We start from the raw sequence: 24,202 nt of genomic DNA on the forward strand, positions 1-24,202 counted from the left end.
ACATATTTTCTTCAATATCTTTCCATAGAACGATCATTTCCTCCCCAAATTTTGCCTGAACGTGCAAAATGCAAAGGGAGTTTCAGAAACAACAATAACTCAAATTTGACTGATGTGTCACTTGCTTCCTTTTGTCAACTGAAAGTTGGGCAGATAAGTTGAATTGTCCGTAAAGACGAAGTTGATGATGACGATAAACAGTCGATTTCAGCGGACAAGCTGACTGATAATCGCGACGAGAAGTGAGAATTTCTCTCTCAAAATAATTTCGAACAGTTCATTGATGGTTTGCAAATAATTCCACAGAAGTTAATGTTGTTTTCAACATAGAGGTGAACTGTGCACTGATAAAGACTGGCTTGGAATTCTGAGTTCTGCTCTGACATCCTTGAAGCATTTTCTATATTTATAATACACTGGAAGCTTAATGTTATCTTTACAAAAGAACATATTCTGCCCCTTTTTTAACAGTCCAAGTTTACATGTTTACTGACATGTCCCTATTGTCCTTTTTTCCTCGCCAGCAATCTCTATTGTGTGCCAAGATCGTTTAAAAAATACCATTCTGTCACGCTCCTTTTACATACCAAAGTTTAACTGAGACATTCTGGGATAATCCTCAATCATAATTACGCAATGAATATCCTTAGAGAGAAAAAAATAACTAAAATGAACGAATGTAATTTCTCTTACAATTCAAGATACAGTATTTGATTGAAACCGGGATGTACATTACACAATAATTTTTTATTTTGGCATTATATGCACTGGCGTAAATTCCAGGGGATGGGGGGTATATCCCCCACACTTTTCGAGGAGGGGGATGTCCTGTATAAACATCCCCCACTTTTTACGAAAGAAATGAAAGAAAAAAAATCACAAGAGATAATTGTTTTATTGGTGAAAATTCTTCCTGAAATACCGCTTAACAAATAAAACAATAATATTGAATCATAAATGCAAATAAAGAGCCAGTTCACCATTTCCAAACGAAATACTTATGTCCTTATTATCAGGGGCGGAAATCTATCTTAAAAGGTAGGGGATCACAGCGGCGGATCCGGCCTTCGTCAATGGGGGGGGGGGCGGAAATTTGTTTCAGTCCTATTTTACCCGATTGCCAAGCTCCAAGATGATTTTTGTTTGTTTCTTTGAAGGGGTAGTCCTCATTAGTCACTTCTTTATTCTTTATTTTTATATATTAATATATAATATCATAATCCTTATTGATATGATGCGAGCGCGAAGCACGAACTAATTTTTGAAAATTTTATGTATTTTTTCCTAAAATTGAACATTCTGAACTATGTTTGTTATCCTGAAAATATGTGTATGCAACTTAATACTTACTACAAACGTGGCAAGCGCGAGCAGAAATGAACTGATGGAAAAGATACCTGGGGGCTGTTTCATAAAGCTGTTCGTAAGTTAAGAGCGACTTTAAGAACGACTTATGAACCTTTCTTACGCGCTAAACCATCGCAAATGATGTATACCATTTACCAAAATAAAGGATCACCAGTCGTTCTTAAAGTCGCTCTCACTTACGAAGAGATTTATGAAAGACCCACCTGTTAAAGAAGCATTTAACAATCAAATAATGTGAGCGCGAAGTGCGAGCTATTTTTTTTTACATTTTCTTCTAAAGAATGGAAATTCTAACCACTTTTTTAACTCAAGCAGAATAGGTATATAAGTACAAAATTGATGCGAGCGCGTAGCGCGAGCGGAAAATTCCGAGATTTAGTCCTTTAATATTTACTAAACGAGACACTCAATTCGTGTTTTTGAAAAGGATTAGTATTAATAATGCGAGCGCAAAGCGCGAGCAGAGAACTTGATAAGGTAACTGTTAAGGACTGCTTGCACTTAGCCATGAAGGCGTTACATATTTCAACAATTAAAAAATGCGAGCGCGAAGCGCGAGTTGAAAAATTGTGAACTTTCTAAAGAAAGAATGGAAAATTTTAACCAGTTTTTGTAATCGTGAACAGGATAGCTATATAATTTAATTGATGCGAGCGCGAAGCGCGAGCAGAAAAATATCGAGATTTAGACCTAAAAATGGGCCACTCTGTTCATGTTTAGTAAATCATGAAAAGGATGAGTAATATGGGGTCTTCCTACATTAATAATACGAGCACAAAGCACGAGCAGAAAAACATTGATATTGTGATCTGAAACAGGATAATGATTTAGATAGAAAACAATTTGAGTACTAGTATCTAAATAAACATGCGCGCGCGTGTTTCACATTTAGACCTAGAATCTAGATATTCAATAGATCTTTAATCATGAAACTTTGATATTAAAGGGAAATCCAACCCAAATAAAAAATTGTTTTTATAAGGAAAAGAAAAATCAGACAAGTTGTTAGGTGAAAGTTTGAACAATATCGGACAAACAAAAAGAAAGATATGAATTTTTAAAAGTTGTAAATATTGGGAAGCACTATACCCATGGAGTTTTCAAATTGGCCGCATATGGGATGTCATAGTGATGTAAGGCAAGGACTACTCTTCCATGTACTCCAATACATATTATGGCTAAAATGTCATTTTTCCCAAAAGTTTTATATAAAATTATATTTTTCTTTCATGAGGGCATAAAACAATATACTACATGGGTTATATTTAGATTACTGCCCCAGGGAAATGGGTACTTAGGAGAAAACCACAAATCCCTGCTAATAAAGTACATGGCATATGGGAAAGTTGTCCTTGTCCCTTGTCATAATTTACTTACCCAGTTGCCAATTTGAAATCTACATAGTATTAGTGATCTCAATTTTAAAGCAGCTATAACTTTCATATTGCTTGTCCAATTTCTATCAAACTTTCACCATTTTGTTCAATTTATTTTTCTCCTTCCCAACACAACATTTTATGGCCAAGGCTGGATTCCCCTTTAAGATCTGAAAAAGAGTCAAATCCATTTTTTTAAGCACTTTGTAGAAAAATTGTAAGGTGGATATGGATCGCACTTGAAAAAGAGCTGATATTTTCATTGTTATTACTAAGTTTTGACATAGGACCGGGACATCCTTACGACATGCCATCATATAAAAATGATGACTATCTTCCTATTCCTCTTGCTAAGCGAGATGAAACAAACGGGACAATTTGATTATTAAATTAATATATTTATTAATGCCTAATGAGGGTGCGAAATCTGATGATATTATGGCATAAAAACTGGACATTTAACTTTTGTCATTATGAATAGGATGTATAAGTTAATATATTTTTAACCATTAATGCGAGCGCAAATCGCGAGCTAAAATTTTTGATAAGCAGTCATGAACAGGAGATTTTAAGTAGTTTGTTGTATAATCGATATTGAAACATATATAACTTGGCAATCAAAATGCGAGCCTGCAGCGCGCTAGCTGATACCTCTGAACAGTATTAGACCTGAAAAGGATATTTTGAAAACTTTATGAAATACACGAAAATAATAAGTATACCTGATAAATCAAAATTTGCGAGCGCGTAGCGCAAGCAGCAAATGTTAATATTCAGACCATAAAACTGACATTTTACAGAGCACTTTTTAATAATCAATTTGTAAATCACACAAAATAATGAAAGTTCGATTCTTTGTTTTCTTTTCACCTTTTCAGGCTCTTTCCCTTTCCCTTTCTTTCGATCCCTCCCTTTTCTTTTTCCCGTTCTTTTGTTGTTTATTTTCCCATTCACGGGGGAAGGGTGATTTACGGCTACAATTTGGTCATTTTTATCTGGGGCGGATCCATGCACCTAACAAGGGGCGTGATATAGGGTGGGGTATTAAATGTAAATGTATATCATGTATTTCTGCAGACCTGTAGACCTGGGGAGCGTTTCATGAAAGGACTTGTCAGACGTTTTATCCGACAAGTCCTATGTTATCCGACAGTTACTATAGTAAAAGTGCTTCTCAACCAATCAGAATCCAGGAAAGTTGTCAGATCTGACAACTTGTCGGACGAAAATATTGATGAAACGCCCCCCCCCCCTAGTGATTAATATTCTAAGCAGTTGTAGTAATCAGGGGCGGATCCAGCTTTCGCCAATAGGGGGGGGGGCGAAAGATATTTTGATCAACATTTTTCTCGATTGGCGGCTACTATCTGGCTTTTTTTGTTGGTTTTTCAGGGGGTAGTCCTAAATAAAGACTGGAGTTTTAAGTATATGTTAGTTTTTAGTGCTATCAACAATATAAGGTAAATCTCACGTGATCTTGATTTATAATGCGAGCGCGAAGCGCGAGCTAAAAATCTTTGATATTTTATGTCGTTAGAACTGAAGATTCAGAGCAGTTTTTATAATCATGAATAAAGATATGTATCCAACTAAAGAATGCGAGCGCGAAGCGCGAGCCGAAATTTTATCATAGTAACGTGAAAAGTGACTCAATTAGGACTGTTTTTAGCGATTAATGAAGAAGATACAAGTATCACCAAATAAATAATGAGAGTGCGAAGCGCGAGCTCAAAATTTCTGATCTTCCGACCTGAAAAAATGGACAGTCTAAGCGCGTTTTTATTTCAATAAACAAGCTGTGTGTCTCAAACAATTAAATGCGAGCGCGAATTAGAACGAGCTTAATTTTTTTATATACTGACATGATAAAGGAGCATTTTGACAAATTTTGGTAAGAATTTCCAAAGAGGATAGGTATCTCACACATCAAACAATGCAAGCGCGCAACGCGAGCTGAACATTTTGATATACATTAACAATTTATGTACATCAAACAAAATAATGAAAGCTTGATGTGCGAGCTGGAAACATTGTGTGCAAATTGCAAAACTGGATATATTTTATATATATACTGGATATGTATTAGTGTCATTTAACCCTCTTGAATGGGATTCATTACACAGGCAATGCGAGCGCGAAGCGCGAGCGAAAATTTTTTATACAAAGTCTATTTTCCAATTCTTCCCCTCACCTTTTTCTTGTTTCCTTTCGGGATCGGGCCGGCCGTTACGAGGCTGTGAATTACACATCATGGGTATGATACCTCTTTCTTACTTTTCTTTCTTTTTTTTCGTAGTTTCTATCAAGGTAAAGAGTACACTTTTTCTGCAGGTTGTCAAAAAAATAGGGGGGGGGGGCGGGACCGGCTCGGCCCCCTCCTGGATCCGCGCCTGGTAATCATGATGAAGAAGAAACATAGGGCCCTGCATTGGAAAGAGTTGCAATTGATCCAATCAATCGTAACTATGGAAAGCCAGCAAAGGAAAAATAATTATAAAATGCTTGTTTTTTTTTAATTGTAGATGATGATTATTCATAAATTCGTCGATTTCTTAACAAAATTTGACGTGTTCTCCTCGGGGGGAGGGGCATGCGGGGATGTGTCGCTGGAATGGGTCGCATTTTGGGAAGAAATCCCGAAACATGGGGTATGGTTTTATACTGGAAAATAAATGGCCCAATTTTTAGATACTGGCCTTAAACATGGGTCCATAATTATCCTCCAATTTTGGGTGGTAACCTTTTTTTTGCTTGTCAAATTTTAATAAATCATTAATAATGTGTGCCATTAGCCAAAATGGCCCCTAAATGTGGGTTTGCTATTATGTTAGCTCCAATTACCAAATGTTTTGTTTATATGTGATGTATTCCTTGTAATTGTAATTGACAGTCATATTTGGTAATAAATTCAATTCAATCTTCAGCCGCACATCCCGGTCTAACCAGATCTACGGTACCCCCTCCCGGGGTTCTAGGGATATCCCCCACCCCGCCGCAATTTCGGTGAGAGAGTATAGCATGTATAGAATCACCCCGTTTCACTTTTCAACCTTGATGCTCTGCAACATTTGCTCCGGTCTAAGTTATTGGGGTTCCCGTACGTGCACCATCATGATGTGTGTGTGCCGGAGGGGGGGGGGGGGTCTTGACGAGTTGATATACCATGCGTGATCCCCAAAACACGAAAAAGGATCTCATTTTCAAGTTAATTATATAGGGCCCGCGTTACGTAAATTAGGGTGTCAAAACACTAGAATAATGGTGAGAGGATAATTTCGCGAGGAAAGCAAACTTGCGATGATATGACTGAAATACTTGATAAATTATATTCTCTTTGCACCAATAGGTCCTACTATTGTTAAAAATCTGTTAACCCATTCATGATGCATCCTATTCTTCATAATTTTCAGTTTTCAGGCCTTCTTTCGCACTCTCATTAGGCTTAAGTAGATAAGATAACATAGTTAAGGAATTCAATTAAAGTGTCCCCTTTTCACATTTCAGTTTCGACAAGTTCCATCTCATACTTATAAGAAGAGGAATAGGGAGATACTCGTTTTCATATATGTGCGATTTGATCTGTAAGGTTTTAAATGGCTTTCTATCAAATGGTTAATGAGGCTCCGCCCGGAACCCCACCCGCATAAGAGTCGGATAGGATAGCATCAGGGTTAGACCATGGCCCTCAAATGTCCTTCAACCAAGAACAACAAAAAAAAAAGAAGAAAAGTTATATGCTGAATGTCATAAAATATCTCAAACTTAGATTCTCATGAAAAGTTTTTTTTTTGCTCACTTCGCTCACTCGGGACTTATATCAAGCAGCTTTTTGGCACATAGGTCACACTGTGCCCCTCTTTTGTTTTTTTACTCCTAGCGCTTCTGCCATGCAGACACCCCCCTGAGATAAAAGGATCGACTGTACATAGAAAGAATTTCGAAATATGCCAAAATCAATTACAAAATTTGATTTTTGTCATGAAAATGTCAAAAATTTTGCTCAATACACCACTGAAATCATGACTCATATATGACCGGGAAATTAAATTCGGTTCTTGCTTGTGCATGCCATCATTCCAGGAAGTGAGAAATTCCAAGAAGTTTTCCAGGAAGTAATATTTTTCTGAATATTACATCAAAATCTATCACAATGAATTGGACCTCTTTATTAAACTGTCAAAATTTTATATCGTATACTCGCTTCGCTCGTTCGCAACTCTTTATAAACTTTGCACGTTATCACGTTATATATAACGTGATATGTGCAAAGTTTATGAATATACATCCGGGATATATATATATATATATATATATATATATATATATATCATGTTATATTATATGTCAATTTCGCCCCCTATTGCCCCTAATTCATTATTGGGGCCCTATATTGGACCTATATTCCATTTTTTTTGGTGTGAAAGAAGAGAATTATAATTTATGGAAGACTGGATCGGTGACTGGATTCAGAAATTCCAGGATATTTTGATAAATTCCCTGGAAAATTCCAGGAACTTGAAATCACTCAGTCAGAGCTTAATTCCGTACGTAGGTAGGTAAACTCCGTCCGATCCGCTGCGCTGCGCCGATCCGCTATCTGCGCTGCTGTAGTCCAGATTGGACCTTGTTGTTTGGAAGTGCCCTTTCCCAAAAGCTAACATAGAGGGCACATGTCTCCCAATCTCTAATCAGCGACAATCCACTCATCTTCGCTCCCCACCAAGTTTTGTACTGGACCTTGGTGGGGAGCGAAGATGAGTGGATTGTCGCTGATTAGAGATTGGGAGACATGTGCCCTCTATGTTAGCTTTTGGGAAAGGGCACTTCCAAACAACAAGGTCCAATCTGGACTAGCGCTGCTGCCGTGCTGGAGTCGAGTTTAAACCCAGGGAGCTCCCTGGGTTACTAGTCGGAGATAATTTGAATTCCAGTGTCACTTTTAACCAAAATGGTGAGTTCACCATTACAGGATAAGGCCGACCTAATGTTGATAATGAAAATTATTTAGAATAAGTACGGTACCGGTACCAAAACAGTGATAATTTAGACTTACTCGCACGGGACAGTAGCAAAAGTTACAGCTCAGTCGTGTCGACTGTTGCTTGGGCGGGGCTGCCGCAGCTCAGGCGCAGAACCAGACCCACAGCACAGTCATGCCAGCAGTTGTGCGACCGGACGATCAATTTTAGAAAGTCATTGACATTTGGAAAAATTTACAAGCGAAGTTTCATCATATTTTAGTACACAGGGCTGCCAACTTTTGAGAAGAGTGATGGTGTGTACTGTAAGGGGGGTGTACCCCCTTCCACGGTAGGGAGCTTTTACAAGTTTGCAATTTAAATGGTGCAATCTGGCACTTTAACTCTGATTCCATAGGCATAACTTCATAAGTAAGGCAGGATTCAAATAGGTTGATTATTTTTAATGAAGTTCACTTACCTTAAAAAAATTCACATTTTTAAGTGCATTATTCCATATCAACTCTCCTTATATAATAGCAGTGAAACCTCAACCTGTGATTATCTGCTGACTTAATTTAGGCTTAATTGTTTCCTGCACTCCCCCCTAAATTTTGTTGCTTCCGCTAGTGCCACTACTATTCATCATCTGGTCATTATTATTGTCAATTATTCACTAGAATTGAGTTTAAGATACCAATTTACGAAAATATAGGTTCTTGAATTATACAGAATACACCCAACATGCACAGTCACACAGCTAGACTAAATAAAAATTCAAATACTTTAACATCTAACGCAGATCGTCAGCCACACCGTCGAGCTAAGTTAGGTCGGCGCTCGTATAGTACAGAGACAGTCAGTGTCACCCTCAATCACACTCGTTTTAGAGAAAATCAAAATTTCGTTCTCAATAGAATACACACAACATAGTTCATAGCACTATATCAATTTATACAAGCATTGGCGGCGGAAGCCAAAAAATTTAGGGGGTATCCAACTATCCACCTGAAATTTTGGGATGAACACATGTAAAAAATTGGACAAGCGCCCCAAAAATTTTTGACAAGCAAAAAAAGGTCATCAACCTAAATTTTAGGGGGGGACAACACACATTTCAGGGGGGGTCTATGTAAATTTAGGGGGGACCCAGGAAAAAAATTGACAAGCAAAAAAAAAAAGAAAGGTTATCGAAAAAAATTTAGGGGGGACCATCCCCCCACCTAAAATTTAGGGGGGGACACATCCCCCCCCGCTTGCGCCGCCTATGTATACAAGCATCCTTCCAAAGTCAGTCTTACTATCATAATAATGGCATATAAAGGATCTGATCAAAACATTTTCAAGACAAGAGACAACTTACATACCGGCTGAAATCTGAAGTAGAAGTATACTGAGTTGCGCGGGCACCGGCGCAGCATCTCAGCGCGGTGCTGGCCGGGCTGGCGGGCTATCGCATGGCATGGCTGCTGGCATTGCATTGACACTCGATCGCTCGTTGTGCCTCGTGCGCACAAAACCCCCGCTTCATAGTAAAATTTTGACGCCATCCGCACTCACACGCGGAATGCAGTAAGCCAATTATCGCAACTCAATATCTTGTCTTTGCGCGGCAAACCGAAACCAATTTGCATTGATGGTATATTAGCTTTGCACTTGTGTGGTTAAAAACTTTGAAACTTTCGCCTGGCCAGGTTATAATGTTATTGAATATCCGATATAGGCTAATAAACTTTTTTTCTCTCTATTTTCGGGGTTCAGCGTGAGAATAGAGTGTGAGAATCGGGTGAAATGCGTTAGTTGGCAGCCCTGAGTACAAAATTTTAGAAATATTATAAAGAACAAAATAGAAGATGATTTGAATTTAGATTTTTAGTGTACCGTACCGGGGGTAATCCAAAGTCAAAAAACAAAAAAGGAGGCTTCAAATTTCAATTTCAAAAAGATAGTGTCCGGATACCCGACCCCCCATGCACTCGTAGACAATCAAAATGCAAATTCTACTAAAGTTACAACTTCACGTTAGCATGGTTAATCAGGCCTAACGTTAATGCCTACTCTCCCAAGTTTGCAGCAATTCTCTCAATCACGTAAGTTTAGTTTAGGGCCTAGCTTGATGTAGATCTAGCTAGGGCTAGTGTCTAATGTGAATTTATATTGTTGGCAAATACCACTGTCTGTATACGGTAGGCCTACCCAGTTGTGTGTCTGGCTTATCAATTTTAGAAAGTCATTTGGAAAAATTTACAAGCGATGTTTCATCAATCAAGTTTAATATTACTATTAGGAAATATAAAGAACAAAATAGAAGATGATTACAACTATTATTGAATTCATGCTGTTATATACAAAGACAAAAAAAGAAAGCTTCAAAAATATAAAGAAGGTTTCCAGACACCCAACCTCTCATCCTACTAACGTTAGGCCCTAGATCTAGTCACTCTAACTTAGGCCTACTCAATGAATTCTCAATGTAAGTAAAAACTGCTGCTATATGCTATCTCACCCAGATGTAAAACTATTAAGTTCCCCCAAGTCTGCGCAGTCCCCCTTGTCTGCGCACACGCGTATCTGCGTGATCTATTAAAAGAAGATATGCAACGAGCACAAGCTTTACACATGCAATACATTGACAGATATTCATTGAAAAAATCTGACTCAAAATGGTAGGAAATAATTTTAGGGCATTTCTATGTGACGGCCTCAAAATACCTTTCTCATCAAAATCCTGAATAGTGTGCAAAGTGAATGAGTGCGCACAAATGGGGTACCTTTTTTTTCAATCTGAAAATGACTGCCCAAGGTTTCTTCAAGAAAATCCTATATTTTCTTTCATTGTTTTTGAATGAGAAATTTGGTACACTAATACTCTTAATAATATAAGGAACATTATTAACTAAAAGATTTTGTGAAATAAGAAATTCATGTTAAATCTTAACTCAAATTGTTAGGTGCGCAGACTTGGGGTCCATCCCGGGGGGGGGGAGGCACTTCCATTGATGAGTGGATACCATGCGTGACCAAAAAAGCATGTAAATAAATAATGCTAAATTCTTGTATAGCGCATCACACATAGCATAGGATGTTCCTATGCGCTTAAAGAAGAAATAGTGTAAGGTATTAAGAATAAAGTAATCAAGATATTTTTATTGGACCATTAGTTCAAAGTTGGCATTTTATGCATTGAATAGATATGTTTTAAGGGATCTCCTGAACCTACATAAATCACTTTCTCATTGAATTAGGTAAAGCATTCCAGAAGACAGCATAGGCATGAGTAAAAGCACGCTCACTCGCTCAGCATATGACTTTGGAAAGACAGAGGGAACAATGAATAGTGCTTTTGAGCTTGATCTAAGATTTCGGGATGGCTGGTAATATGATACTAAATCAAGTAAATAGGATGGGCAATTTTATGAAAACAGTTGTGTGCAAAAACTAGAAGCTTGAATACAATTTGGGAATGGACAGGGAGCAAATGTAATTCTCTGGGAACTGGAGTAATTGCTTCATACTTGCGGGTATGTGTTACTAATCTCGCAGCTGAATTTTGAATGATTTTCAATTTTTTAATTTGTTTAAGAGGTAATCCTGAAAGGAGACTATTGCAGAAATCAATGTGACATAAAATAAAAGCATGTACCTATTTTTCAGTGGTGGGTTTGTTCAAGAATTCACGAAGTTTACCAATTTTGTATAAGGCATATGATGCAGAGCGACATTTTTGGGATATAAATTCATCGAATGTCAATTTCTCATCAAATATAACTCCTAGATTTCTACAAGAAGTACTTGCGCGTATGTCCATTCCACCAAGTTTTAATATCTGGATTGATTCTGTTTCTCGAAAACGTGAGGAAATGTGTAAAAACTGTTTTTTCACTGATTAGTTTGAGGTTATTCATCTGTAAATGTAAAAAGGATGTCTTATTCAAGATAGGGCACGTTACGTATGTAACGTAATAAGGGTGTCAAAAACACTAAAATAATGAAAAAGGTATCTATTTCACCAGGAAAGCTATGTGTTTTGAGTCAAATTTGTGAAGGTATAAAAATCAAGACTAGGATATACTCTAGAGTCTAGGCAAGGCTCCACACTAACCCATTTTTGCTGCTGGTCCAACCTATTCATGTCGGACCAGTAGATACCCAATTTTTCAAATTTTTACTGGTCCGAACCTAAAATCTACTGGTCCCCAAAATAAAGAAAACATAAAAAAAGGTGCAAGTTTATTTTTCTAGCCTTTTGTTACCCCCCCCCCAAAAAAAAATGAAGGACAAACAGAAAGCAAGACGGAAACAAAGAAAGGAAGGAAGGAAAAATAATGAAAGGTAAAGAAAGGATAGATGTGAAGGAAGGAAAAAAGGAAAGAAATAAAGAAGAAAAGGAAGGAAGGAATAATGAAGGAACAAAAATAAGAAAGAAAGAAAAAAAAAGAAATGAAGGAAGAAATGAAGCAAGCAATTAATACAGAAAGAAAGAACAAATCCAGAAAGTATAAAGGAAAGAAAGAAGAAGCAATAAAAAAGAAAGGGTACAAGGAGAGATGGAGAGGACAAAAAGAAAGAAAGAAAGAAAGAGAGGAAGGAAGGATTAAAAGAAGGAAGAAATAAAGGATAGGTAATGGTAGATAGAAGGAAATAACTAAAGTACGGGAAGGAAAGAAGCAAGCAATTAAAAAAAAGAAAAGGTAAAAGAATAGATGAAAGAAACTGAAAAAAAGAAAGACTGAGAGATAAAAAAAAGAAGGAATGAAAGAATAAAGGAGAGAAAGGAAGCAAGCAGTCATAAAAAGAAAGGAAAGGTCAAATGATAGATTTAATAGACAGTCAGGACCATATTCGATTTTCCACTAAGGAAATATTAGTGTGGAAACGTTCATGGCTTACTTATGCCCATAGAGGGATTTCGATCGGCGTCGGCGTCTCTATCGATACGCTCTGTGCGATCGAAAAAAACTAGCATTTTCACAGCCGTTTTCTCAAATGCGAAACATTCTACGATCTCGCATCGGCGTAACTCCCGTGTGCATGGTGTGTATGAGTATGAGAGTACATTGTGTACCCGTCTGCCCTTATCGTCTTGTATACACATAAGATTATCCGTTCTCTTTCCCTCTCACGCTCTCTCTCTCCCTCTCTTCTGTATCCTCTCTTCCAGCCCATGGAGAAATCACATGGGTAGCCTAGCTTAGCTCAGCATTTGTGAAATAAGTGCATAACTATGATCATTAAACCACAGGAGTTCATGTATCCTACCTTAAAATGAAATCCATTGCTAACCTGCCATTAGAACAGCAATACTTCACAGAAAATTATGTTATTCCAAATCAGAGTATTCCACGCTTGTCCATCATGAGTCAATCACTGAGAAATGCATTTCATTAAGTTGTTCCAACAAATAACAAGTGGCACACTTTTCTTCGATCGTCCCAGTTTGGGACCAATCGCTTCCACAGTCATTGGTGATAAACCCAAAAAATAATATATATATGGTAAATGAAAGTTAATCTCTCCATATAGCCCCTGTTCATGAAAGCACACACAGCAAATATGGCACAGGAACACCAACCGAAGAGATGTTGGCGGGAGTTTTATACTCTGGCATATCTGGGGTCTGTTGCATAAAACTCAACCTGCCAACTGATTTTCAGGTTGGAATCCCCAAATTCTGATTGGAGCCCAGCCTCCATAATATTACCAGTTGCTCTCAGAGTACTGCCAAACTAAGCAGCTGATTCGACCCGAAAAAAAAACAAACTAAATTGCAGTTTATGTAACAGACCCTTCTCTTATCCGTAGATTGATAGTCTTACCGTTGAAACATCTTATCGTATTTTTGCCAATTATTTGAGTCGTCACAAAATAAATATTTTTCACCAATTCTCCTCTCACACTCCAATGATACAGCGGTTGTCTTTTGTATCATTTTCATTAGGAATGCCTTAATGATATCTATTTAAAGAACGTGAAGAGGGACGGGAAGATAGTAAGGCACAGTGCAAGGTATTACTAAAGAATTCGAATGAAAGACTATTCCGAAAAGACAAAGCATCAGTGTTCATCATGTTCATGGTGTTATGCAATGCCAGCATACCAAGCTTGCATGTGAATAGCGCGTGCTCGCAGTCAATGCATATTGCATGCTACGCATACGTCGATCGTGTGCTGGCTGTATGTGTTAATATGGGTTGACATTCGAACTTACGACTGTCCTTCCGAGACTAGTGTACGAACTACCGTTGAGGATTTCTTAGCCAAAATTCAAACTTCTTGTTTCGACGCGAATTTCGCCCAATGTACAGGTTGGTTTATTCTGAACCGCTAGTTCATTTATTCATCTTCCAACACAGGGAACTAGAAAATAAACCAACCTGTACATAGCGCGAAATAATTTTTTGTTTCATCGAATGTCAAAACCGGAGGTCGGTTTCCCATAGCTATAGCACAGCGGCCAAAGTATTGCGCAATGTTGCATAACAGGTTGAACCTCGAAACTAACGTTTTCGCATTAACATTCTCGTTAGTGGTATATCGAATATGGTCCTGACTGATAGAGGGAAAAGGGAAAGTAAAAGACAGATAGAAGAAAGGAAGGAATGAATGTAAGAAAGAGAGAAATGGCCGAAAGAAGAAAGAAATAAAAAAAGAAACAAAGGGTTAATAAATTGAAGATTTAAAGAAAGATTGAAAAGAAAGAAGGATAGAAAGAAAACAGAGGAAGAAAGCTAAAAACTATCTTCATAAATAATTCATCAGTTTCTTTTTCGCTCAATTAAAATAGCTACGAAGAAAGTCAGAAACCAAATGTATCAACACACACAGAAATGCATATGTGGGGCTATTATGTATTCAGACGATATCACCCAAAACCCGATCTGTTTGAACCAGAACAGAAGTGAAAATTTCTCCTTTTACTGCTTATAAATGACAGAGTTACTCCAATTTTTAGAAAATATGGATATTATAAGAGCCTTTCATGAGTATGAACCGTGAATTTTGACAGTTCTGTGAGAGATTTCTGCCAGAGTTTAGCCAAGCTTTGTTCGCGCAGCCAGTAGAGAATTTACCGAGTGGGTTGTGTGGCTGTCTACACTGTATGCATGCTACTCTAGTAACACTTACGTGCGTCGGACTGCCGCTAGTGCCCTGCCCTGGCTAGGCTATCTGTTATGTTACCATAATAATCTGAAGATTCGGACACATCAAAGTCATCACTGTCAGTCTACACTGTCAAAATTGAAGCCATGAGGTCATAATTAACATTAGATTGATTTATCTCTGAAGTTTGTGCTTTTCCTTTTGGAATTTTTGCAGCTTCTAAATTCGATTAAAGGTGTAACCTACACATGTACAACTATATTTTATCTCTTTTGATACATCAGACAGTCACAATTTCAATAGTGTTATTTTCATGATTTACATGTACATCAATTGATTATTAGTTTTTTTTTATAATTAGGTATCCTTTAAACTAAAAAGTTAAATTTGACCAACTTATGATTAAAGAATAAGCAAGTGAACCCCAAAACAATTACATATTTAGGAACTGTGATTTTTAATGAAATAAAATGTATGCTCTCGTCTACCACCTCGCAAAAAATGGCCAATTGATGTTACATAATTGCTAATTACTGGTAAATGAAGTAATCTCAGGTATTTCTTTTTACTTCAAGTAGTTTAGGTATAAAGATTCCCTTTGATGTGATAGCACATCTATTTCAAGTTTTATACCATTAATCATTTTCGTGTTTGTCGTGCAAATGTAGCGATGCCACCTATTTGGTGGCCCAGCGTAAAACATTATGGTTTTAACTCCCCCCTACAAGCCCACCTCTTTAAATAAGTTTGACCATCCCATCCATCCCTCCAGTAAGTGATTTATTATATGAAAAAAATATATGTCAGTTAATTTGCTTTGAAAATCATTTTGGCCAATATTCTAAACTCATGATTGTCTTCTAGACTGTGGTCTAATTTCTTGGCTGAAATAATGGGAAGCCAAACATGATAAAACTTCTTCACATGGTATGTTTGTTATTTTTAATGTGCTCTGTCCTACATGTAATTCTATAATGGTAGATAAGATTTTATAAAACCCCCGATCGGGAGTATCAGAGTCTCAACAAGAACATATTTCCATTGTACAATCATGAATCTGCTGAATTTTTTTAGATTTACTGTTAAAAATTCACATTACAATTGGCTATCCATAGTTAAAATCTTTAGACCAGAGTTTTAAATAAACCCAATTTCAGAATAGGGGCCTTTGTATTTACAGTTTATGATTTCAATAATTAGTATTGATTGAACTTGAAGTGAATTGTATCACATATTCATACTTTGTGTCAGATATTTATCAATTATTTCTATTTTGTGTTCCTAATTAATTCTTTGAATTCCTACATACCTTGTATTATTCTTCAATACTGTTTTTTTCTTAATGCTTTGAAACATATAGCGCCTTGTAATGAATGTGTTTTTTTTCATGTTTTATCTCGGTGATTTGTTCATTTTGGAACTGGTAACACTGTCATATTAACTGTGTGCTTCTATGATAATATTTATTCTAATCTCTTCCAGATAACATGCGGCGGCGGCAAGAGATGGAAGGAGACATGGAGGAGGTGATGATGGAGGAGGCAGGAGGCGTTGAAGAGGTTGGAGGTGTGATGGAGGGAGGAGTAGGGGGTGAGGGGGAGCAGGGAGGGGAGGACGAGTGGGATATGGTGGTGCCGGAGGTTGGGGCGGAGGTGGTGGTGGGCGATGTGGGCGGGGAGGAGGTAGTTGGTGACGGGGGAGTGGGTTTTTTTGGGGGGGTTTGGGGGTTTCTATCTAATTTATTGCCAGGTCATAGTTCTTAGGGTTTGTTAGGGAATCACCCATGTGAGCAATATGTTTCTGGAGGATTTTTCTTATTGATTATTATCTTATTGCCAATTGGGACAAGATTTTTTTTTATACACAAGCAAGCCACTGTGATTTTTGATGGGCAATAGAACAAGATATGACAAAGTTTCATCCTACTAGGTTATAGGGTTCAAAGTTAACCACAGTTTTCTTCCTACCTACTGTAGGTCAAATAAAGAACATGACACAGCCCTGATCGGATCAGGGGGCCGGGGGTGTTTCATTTAAATATTTGTGTTCGACAAGTTGTCAGATCCGACAACTTTCCTTGGTTTTGATTGGCTAAGAAGTAATGTTGCCATGGTAACTGTCGGATAAATAGGGACTTGTTGGAGAAAATATCTGACAAGTCCTTTCATGAAACGCTTCTCTGGTCAGTGATACTTGGTGAAAATGAATATGAGATCATCAATATTTTTTTCTGACTACCAGTAGGTTGTCAGATTTGACAACTTTTTTATGACTCTGATTCGCTGAGAAGTACTTTTACTATGGTAACTGTTGCATCAAATGGGACTTGTCAATGAAAATGTTCAATGAGTCCTTTAATGAAACACCCCTCAGGTGCAGATTGACACCTGGATAATGTACTATAAATGAATTATTTAGAGATATGGAACACTGTGGTTAATTTTGAAAGGGGCTACTACTGGATACCTTGCTTTGCATTTCAAACCAATATTTTATACTTTATAGTGAACTCAATGTTTGAAAACTGCCAAGGCTTTTATGAGAAGCCTTATACACCATTGATCATAAACTGATACAATTTTTGCTTCTGCTTGTGCTGGGTACAGCTTTTGTGTTTAAAGTGAGTCTGCCAAAAATCTTTCAAATTTGTAGGTTATTTCAATTTGAAATGAAGAATACATAAAATTAACTAGTTTTGTTATAATACGTTTTATAGTTTCAGTTAGGAATAGAATGATATAAAGCTCTTGGTATAATTAAAGATCTCATTATAGGGCTAATTTATTTGTATAATATTCAAACCTTCATCTACATGTATCTGGATCAGCTACAGAATTTTTGTGTTCATCACATTCATCAAATTCTGTGTCCTATATTTCTTTGGCATACAGTACATATCTCTAAAATCAGCTATATTTTTTCCATTAATATTCAGATATACTTTGGTAGATCTGAATTATTTTTGAAAAAGTAATTTATGAACTGGTCATGATGAATGTTGAATACGATGATTATAAAGCGTATAATTTGTACATTCACAGGTATTACATATGTACATTGTACACTTTGATGTAGCACAAGGCAGATTTTCTATTGGGCATACATGTATCACTGTTGGTAAAATTGGAAAGGGCTTTAAAGGCCTCAGGCTGCTCCCATGCCAACAGGCACAAAACATGCTCATAATAGGTACAGCGAACAAGCAAAATTTTGGGGTGGCTCCATCCGTTTTTCATCTATTCCAGACAATTGACAAAATGGGTGAACAGTGAAATCACTGTGGACGGATGCTAGATGGATATAGAGCGTATCAACATGTATGCAAAGAGTACACAGCAGATAGGCCTACATAACATTTTTCAATGGATGGCAAGATTTTGGAATGTTTACATGTACATTCTCTCTGCATCCTTAAGTGCAGTGGGACCATAAAGCCTTTAACAATTACAAGACCAATTGTAGAAAGGCATTGATGCATGTCAGAAAAGAGAAAATGAGCATGACGCGAAATCGTCGTAGAAAACAAACCCCGATTACGAACCATGGAAAATATATCATTTACCCAGGGCCAGTTATTTAAGTAGGCCTATCTAAACATGTGTTTCTTGACCTCGATAGGTCTGAAAAAAACTAAACCTCAGCCACATACGCAGCGTGCCAATTCAAGCAAATACGCTCTCCATGGCATGCAGTTATTTTTATTTCTCAAAGTCTGCAATGAGGGTTTGATGTAATGGAAAACTAATTTAAATAAAACTTCAAACTATACACAACAAAAAAAGTAAGTCCCCCCTAAATCAAATTGCTGTAACTTTTGAACGGAATTATTTTGAGATATTATATTTCGTAGGTGGATTTCTACACTCATTAGGCAACTCCTGGGGAAATATGAAATTGATCGGTTGAGTCATGCATGAATAATCAAAGATTGAATTAAAAATGACCATTTTTGAAAGTCACAAGAGTCGTGTTTCAGATTGTGCAAATACAATGTTGGACAAAAGTTGTTTTTTAGGTGAATTTTATGGTGTTATACTGGTTTACTATCCATCATTTAGCCACTCCACACACAATTTTGATACCGTATGTTCATGGTTGAGTGAGCACATTGTATTGCAGGGGCCGCAGAAGCAGGGGGGGGGGTTCAGCCCCCCCCCCACTTTTTTCAAAAAGCGTGTACAAAAATGTAAAAATGACCATACGATTGGGATTTTTTGCATGGTCAGCCCCCACCAAGGTTAGCAACGGACCTCCCACTTTTGGCTCAGCTACCCCCACCTCCCCCCCCCCACATTGAAAACCGTTCCGCGGCCCCTGTATTGTGACGTATCATCATAGGGGGTTGTGGTAGTATCCTATACAACTTGCTATAGATCATGTTAAAATTTGAAAATGTTGGTGGCTCCCCCGATTATAGGCCCCTCCCCCATTTTAAAATTCTGGGTCCACCACTAATTTGCCCATAAATTAAACTGATCATGAAAAATTGTTACGAAAAGAATACATTTATGCCGTATAAAGAGTATTTATTCCTAAGTTTTCGAATGTGCTCGCTCAACCATGAAAATGTTTTAAGTTCGAAAAGTGTGTGGTGATAGAAATGATGAATGATAAAACAAAAACATTTGAAACCGAATTTGCCCTCAATATGCGCTTTATGACCCTTTAAAATGAGTCTGTGACATTGAAAATACCATTTTTCCCACTTTGATGCGTGCTCACTCATCCATGAATAAACATATCGATTTCATTTTTGCACAGAATTCTGCCCATAGGTTAATAAACATTACTGCTAAATGACATTGCAAAAGACAGCCTTGAAAAAAAGTTCCACCATATTGAATGAGGGTTTACTTATTCTTAAACATATGCACTCATAATGTACACAAGTCTATGAGAGAAGAAGTAAAATTTTTCACGAATATGAAATGAGGGTTTGTTTCATGGACGATTTTTGCTACTTCTGCCAACAGTTTTTTCATGAAACTTCGCACATGGCTTCAGAGTAACACTATCCAAAAGGCGCGCACACCAAAATAACCATTCAACACGGCACATGATGAGGCCAAGGCTTTGAACTTTCTTCTCATTTGCATAATTTTCGAATATTATGTGCTCACTGATGCATTAAACATCAGGATTTTCATAAAAATCAAATCAAATGAACTATGCAAGGAGGTTTTTAACAGATATCCATAGTTATAAATTGCATTTTTTCCAATAACGTAAAAAAGAGAGCATCACATTCCACATGTTCATTCAAGCGTGAATATTTAATTAAACGCCTTTGAATCATTGAAGCATGATAAATGGTCGTGAACATAACGAAAAAGTTGAGAAAAGATCATTTTCAGTTACCAAAATGAAACAATACTTGTCTATGATATTTGAAAATCGTATTTTTTGTTTTTAATAAATGTTCATTGAACCGTGAAAAGATGAATATTGTTGAAGATACTCTTCCCAACAATAACTGTCATCATATTCTTTCATTCATAGTGATATAAATGTGTAAAAAATCCAATTATTGCAAATTTGGACTTGTGTTTATTCAACCATGAAATTTAGCAAAAAAGTTGTATCGTACTTTAGAAAGTACCTTTTACAAGCCTTCTGACTATTTTTCATGATGAGAATGTGGAATAAGTTCCAGTAAAATGGAATCAAAGTCACGATATTTGGCTTGTGACTTTTGAAAAGTGACATTTTTGCCTTCTGACGGTGCTCACTGAAGCATGACGTAAAATGCGCCCATAACATTTACTCAGAGGGTAGCCTATAAAATTATCTACACGCTCATGTAAAAATATATCAATAATTCGAATTGGTTCGGAAATTATTGATGTTTGTTCAAGGGGGGACTTACTTTTTTTGTTGTGTATATATGATATACAGGACTGCATTTTCTTTTCTGCGTATAGTATATATGCAGCATAACAGTGCTCGCGTGGACAAACGTACATAATGCATGTATCCATCGCCTATCAAATCATTCCTACCTAGATTTTAAAAAGATTTTTTTGAAAGAAATCCCTGTAAGATGCGTTAGTGAGCACATTTGATTTTTTTTTTTGGCAATGTCACTTCTTTGCCACATTCCTCCTGGCGGACTGGATTTTCATTGGTTGAGTGAGATGGTATAGAACAGCCTTTTTCATTGGATATTGCTTAAAAAATAAGTGTGTCTTTTAGAAATATATATATATATATGTAAAATGAAGATATAACTGGTACTCAAAATATAAATTCAGACATTTCAGAGAGATTTTAAGGGTACTTTATCTCGCTGATTTTGATCAAATATTTTATTTTACTGGATATAAAATGGATATAACAATACTACTCCAAGACTGTAATTTGAAATTCTTAACTCTGTTTTATTTTTATAAAATAAGTTTAATGGTTTTGCCTTTAACTAGCAGAATGCTATTTTGCTATTTTTTTCTTCGATCAATCTAACAATTCTACAAAAAATGCTTAAACATGATTTATTCCTGGGTACCAGTATTTTAGTGTTTTTTAAATCTACCCTTTTTTTAGCTAATCTGGCCTGAAGCCAGGGTGAGATGAGCTTATATGCCTTTGCAGGTCGTGCGTCGCCTGCCAACAATTTCAAAGTTCTTCTTCATCCTTTAAAAGGGGAAGTTCACCCTGAAGAAAACTTTGTTGCAAATATAGCAGAAAATCCGTTAAAGAGTAAGAAAGTTATTAGAGTTCAAAGTTTTGGATTTGTGACGTCATAAACGAGCAGCTGCCCCATGTGGTATGTAATATAAAATGCATGAATTTCAAATTTTGCATGGTTCCTGATGACTTAATTTTGTTTTCTATTCATGATCGGGTGTGAAATGATTTGTCTATTGATATACAAAAGGTACAGTGAAAACCATTTTCAATTTTCTGAGAAAATGACATTTCATTGATTTTTTACCATTCTCTATGTAGGAATGCTGCTCGCATATGACGTCACAAATCAAATAATTGAAATTCTAATAACTTTTTAATTATTTGATGAATTTTTCTCAAATCTTCGGCAATATTTTTTATTATTTTTTCTGCTATTTTTACAATAAAGTTTTTGTCAGGGTGAACTTCCCCTTTAAGTCCAATTTCAATTCTGTTTACTTTGTATGATAGCACTTGGAGGGAGATTCAGACCTCCTACACAGAATTTTGAATATTTGACTAGAAAAAATATTACCCTATAAATTTATGCCTATATTTCAAAATTTACACAAAATGCCTTTTCTTCATTTGTTGACATATTTTGATTTTTTTTCTTTCATCTGGTAGAGCTTCATGAGGTTTACCAAACTTCTTCACCGATTTTGTTAAATTTTGATGAGAAAATCACACTTATGTGAAATTTATTCATAAATCACAGAAAATGCCTTTATTTCTTTATTTCTTGACCAAGTTTTGTTTTTTTATGCCCCCGAATACCAAGTCTGGAGGGGGCAAATTAAGCATTGCCCCTGTCCGTCCGTCCCCCAACTTGGTTTCCGTGCAATAACTTGAAAAATATTCAATGGATTTTTAAAAAATTGGTGTGTAGGTACATGTAGATGACACCAAAATACAGGCTAAGTTTGAACTCAGAGTCCGCAGGTCAAATGTCACTGTTCCTTAAATGTGCGAGTTGGTTTCCAAATGATATCTTATGAAATATTCAACAGATTTAAAAAAAATTGGGTGTGTAGGTAGATGACACCAAAATACAGTCCAAGTTCGATTTGGGAGTGAGTGACGGGGGTGAGTCTCTAGGCAAAAGGTCTAAATTAATTCATTATATGCAAATAGGTTTCTGCACGATATTCAGTTTAATCATATTGAATGAATTTCTGATGGCATTAATCTGGGGCATCCAAAGTCTTTGGACACTTCAAATTTCTAGTTTTTCTTCCATCTGGGAGAGCTACATGACGTCACTAAACTTCCACATAGATTTTAAAAATTTTGAATAGATATTTATTTATGCAAAATTTATTCATAAATCACAAAATGCTTTTTCTCCTTCATTACTGATCAATTTCAATTTTGTTTGCTTTATATGATTGCTCTTGGTGGGGATACAAAACTTCTACACGGAGTTTTGAAACTCATTGAATATGCTAATTTCTGCATACAGTCAGTCGGCAAGCATTGAAAAAGTAGCTTCTTTTATCCAAGTGATATTCATGACTAGAGGGTTTTTGCATAGTTAATGAGCTTGGTGCGAACCAAAACACCTCTTTTTATTCGGCCATTGCTGCTCTAAATATTGACCAAATTTCATGTTTTTGGTATCTTTGTAAAGAAGAAGAATCATTCTTTCAGGTCATGTGTTCGGATTTTTAAAAGGATGTTGTAATATAGGAAAAACTCTTGATCTAAAACATGAAACAAAATATTTTTTAATGCAACAAAAGTTGTTATTTTCACACTTAATTTCTGTTTGAGCACGAATGATTTTTAAATCATGATAAAGCTGAAGATCTCAGCTTTAATATGATATGATTTTTATAAGAAGATGCATTTTAGATGGGTCAGCAGCCAGCTTTTCATAGGGCAAGTACATTTAGCAGCTCAAAAACAAGAATACTGCGCTCTGATTGGTCATATAGACCACACACCCACGCAAATTCCAATGTTCCCCACACTGGGCCTCTGCAAGGTCACACTCACCATGTGGTAATCTCTTCAAATTACCCGCGGCTGTTGTTTTGAAAACATTATTCAGCCAATCAGAACTCTGGATTTTATGTTACTCAGAAATTTCAGAAATCTCGTCTTGCATCTTGATGGAAAAAGCTGGCTGCTGACCCATCTAAAATATGCCACATATCAAGAGTGACATTGTAAGAAAGTATAGAGTTTGAGCTTTCTGATGATATAAATAATGTTGGTGCCTAAAACACAAAATGTTGCACAATGTTCAAGTGAAAACAGAGGAAGAAAATTCTGTTTGATGCATCTTTTCAGGTAAAAAATTCACTTATTTATCAAAATATTTCATTAAAAATAAATGACCAATATACAAGAGTAACATTTACTCTTGCCCATGGTACAAAAATGATCAATATTACTCAAGGAGAAAGTGGTTAAATTCTTTGAGAAAGAAAGTCTCACAATTCACGAGATTTTGCAGGGACATGAATTCAGCCACGAGAGGACTTGGATAAATCTTGCCCATTTGCTCATTAACACAGGGGCTTGCCGACTGACTGCATATTTTTCAAAACTCACAAGAAATGCTTCTTATTTACTTGTTGACCAATTTTGATTTTTTCCAACTGAGACCTACATGAGGTTCACCAAGGTTCTACACAGAATTAAGAAATTTTGACTAGAAAATTAAGTTTTCTCCTCAAATTACGTAACCAATATAATGCACTGTAGGCCTACTGTCAATAAGCCAAT

At 36.5% G+C, this 24,202-nt stretch overlaps 1 protein-coding gene across 1 annotated transcript in view; it reads left to right on the forward strand.

Moving 5' to 3' along the window:
* Positions 1-24,202, forward strand: part of LOC121424182 — a 47,619-nt gene that overhangs the window by 15,967 nt on the left and 7,450 nt on the right. Inside the window, exon 3 of the mRNA XM_041619792.1 lies at positions 16,286-16,485. Within this exon, the coding sequence (XP_041475726.1) occupies positions 16,286-16,485 (200 nt within the window). The remainder of the gene's footprint in view (positions 1-16,285; positions 16,486-24,202) is intronic.

The sequence above is a fragment of the Lytechinus variegatus genome, chromosome 11, assembly GCF_018143015.1.
Source record: "Lytechinus variegatus isolate NC3 chromosome 11, Lvar_3.0, whole genome shotgun sequence".
NCBI classification, from domain to species: Eukaryota; Metazoa; Echinodermata; class Echinoidea; order Temnopleuroida; family Toxopneustidae; genus Lytechinus; species Lytechinus variegatus.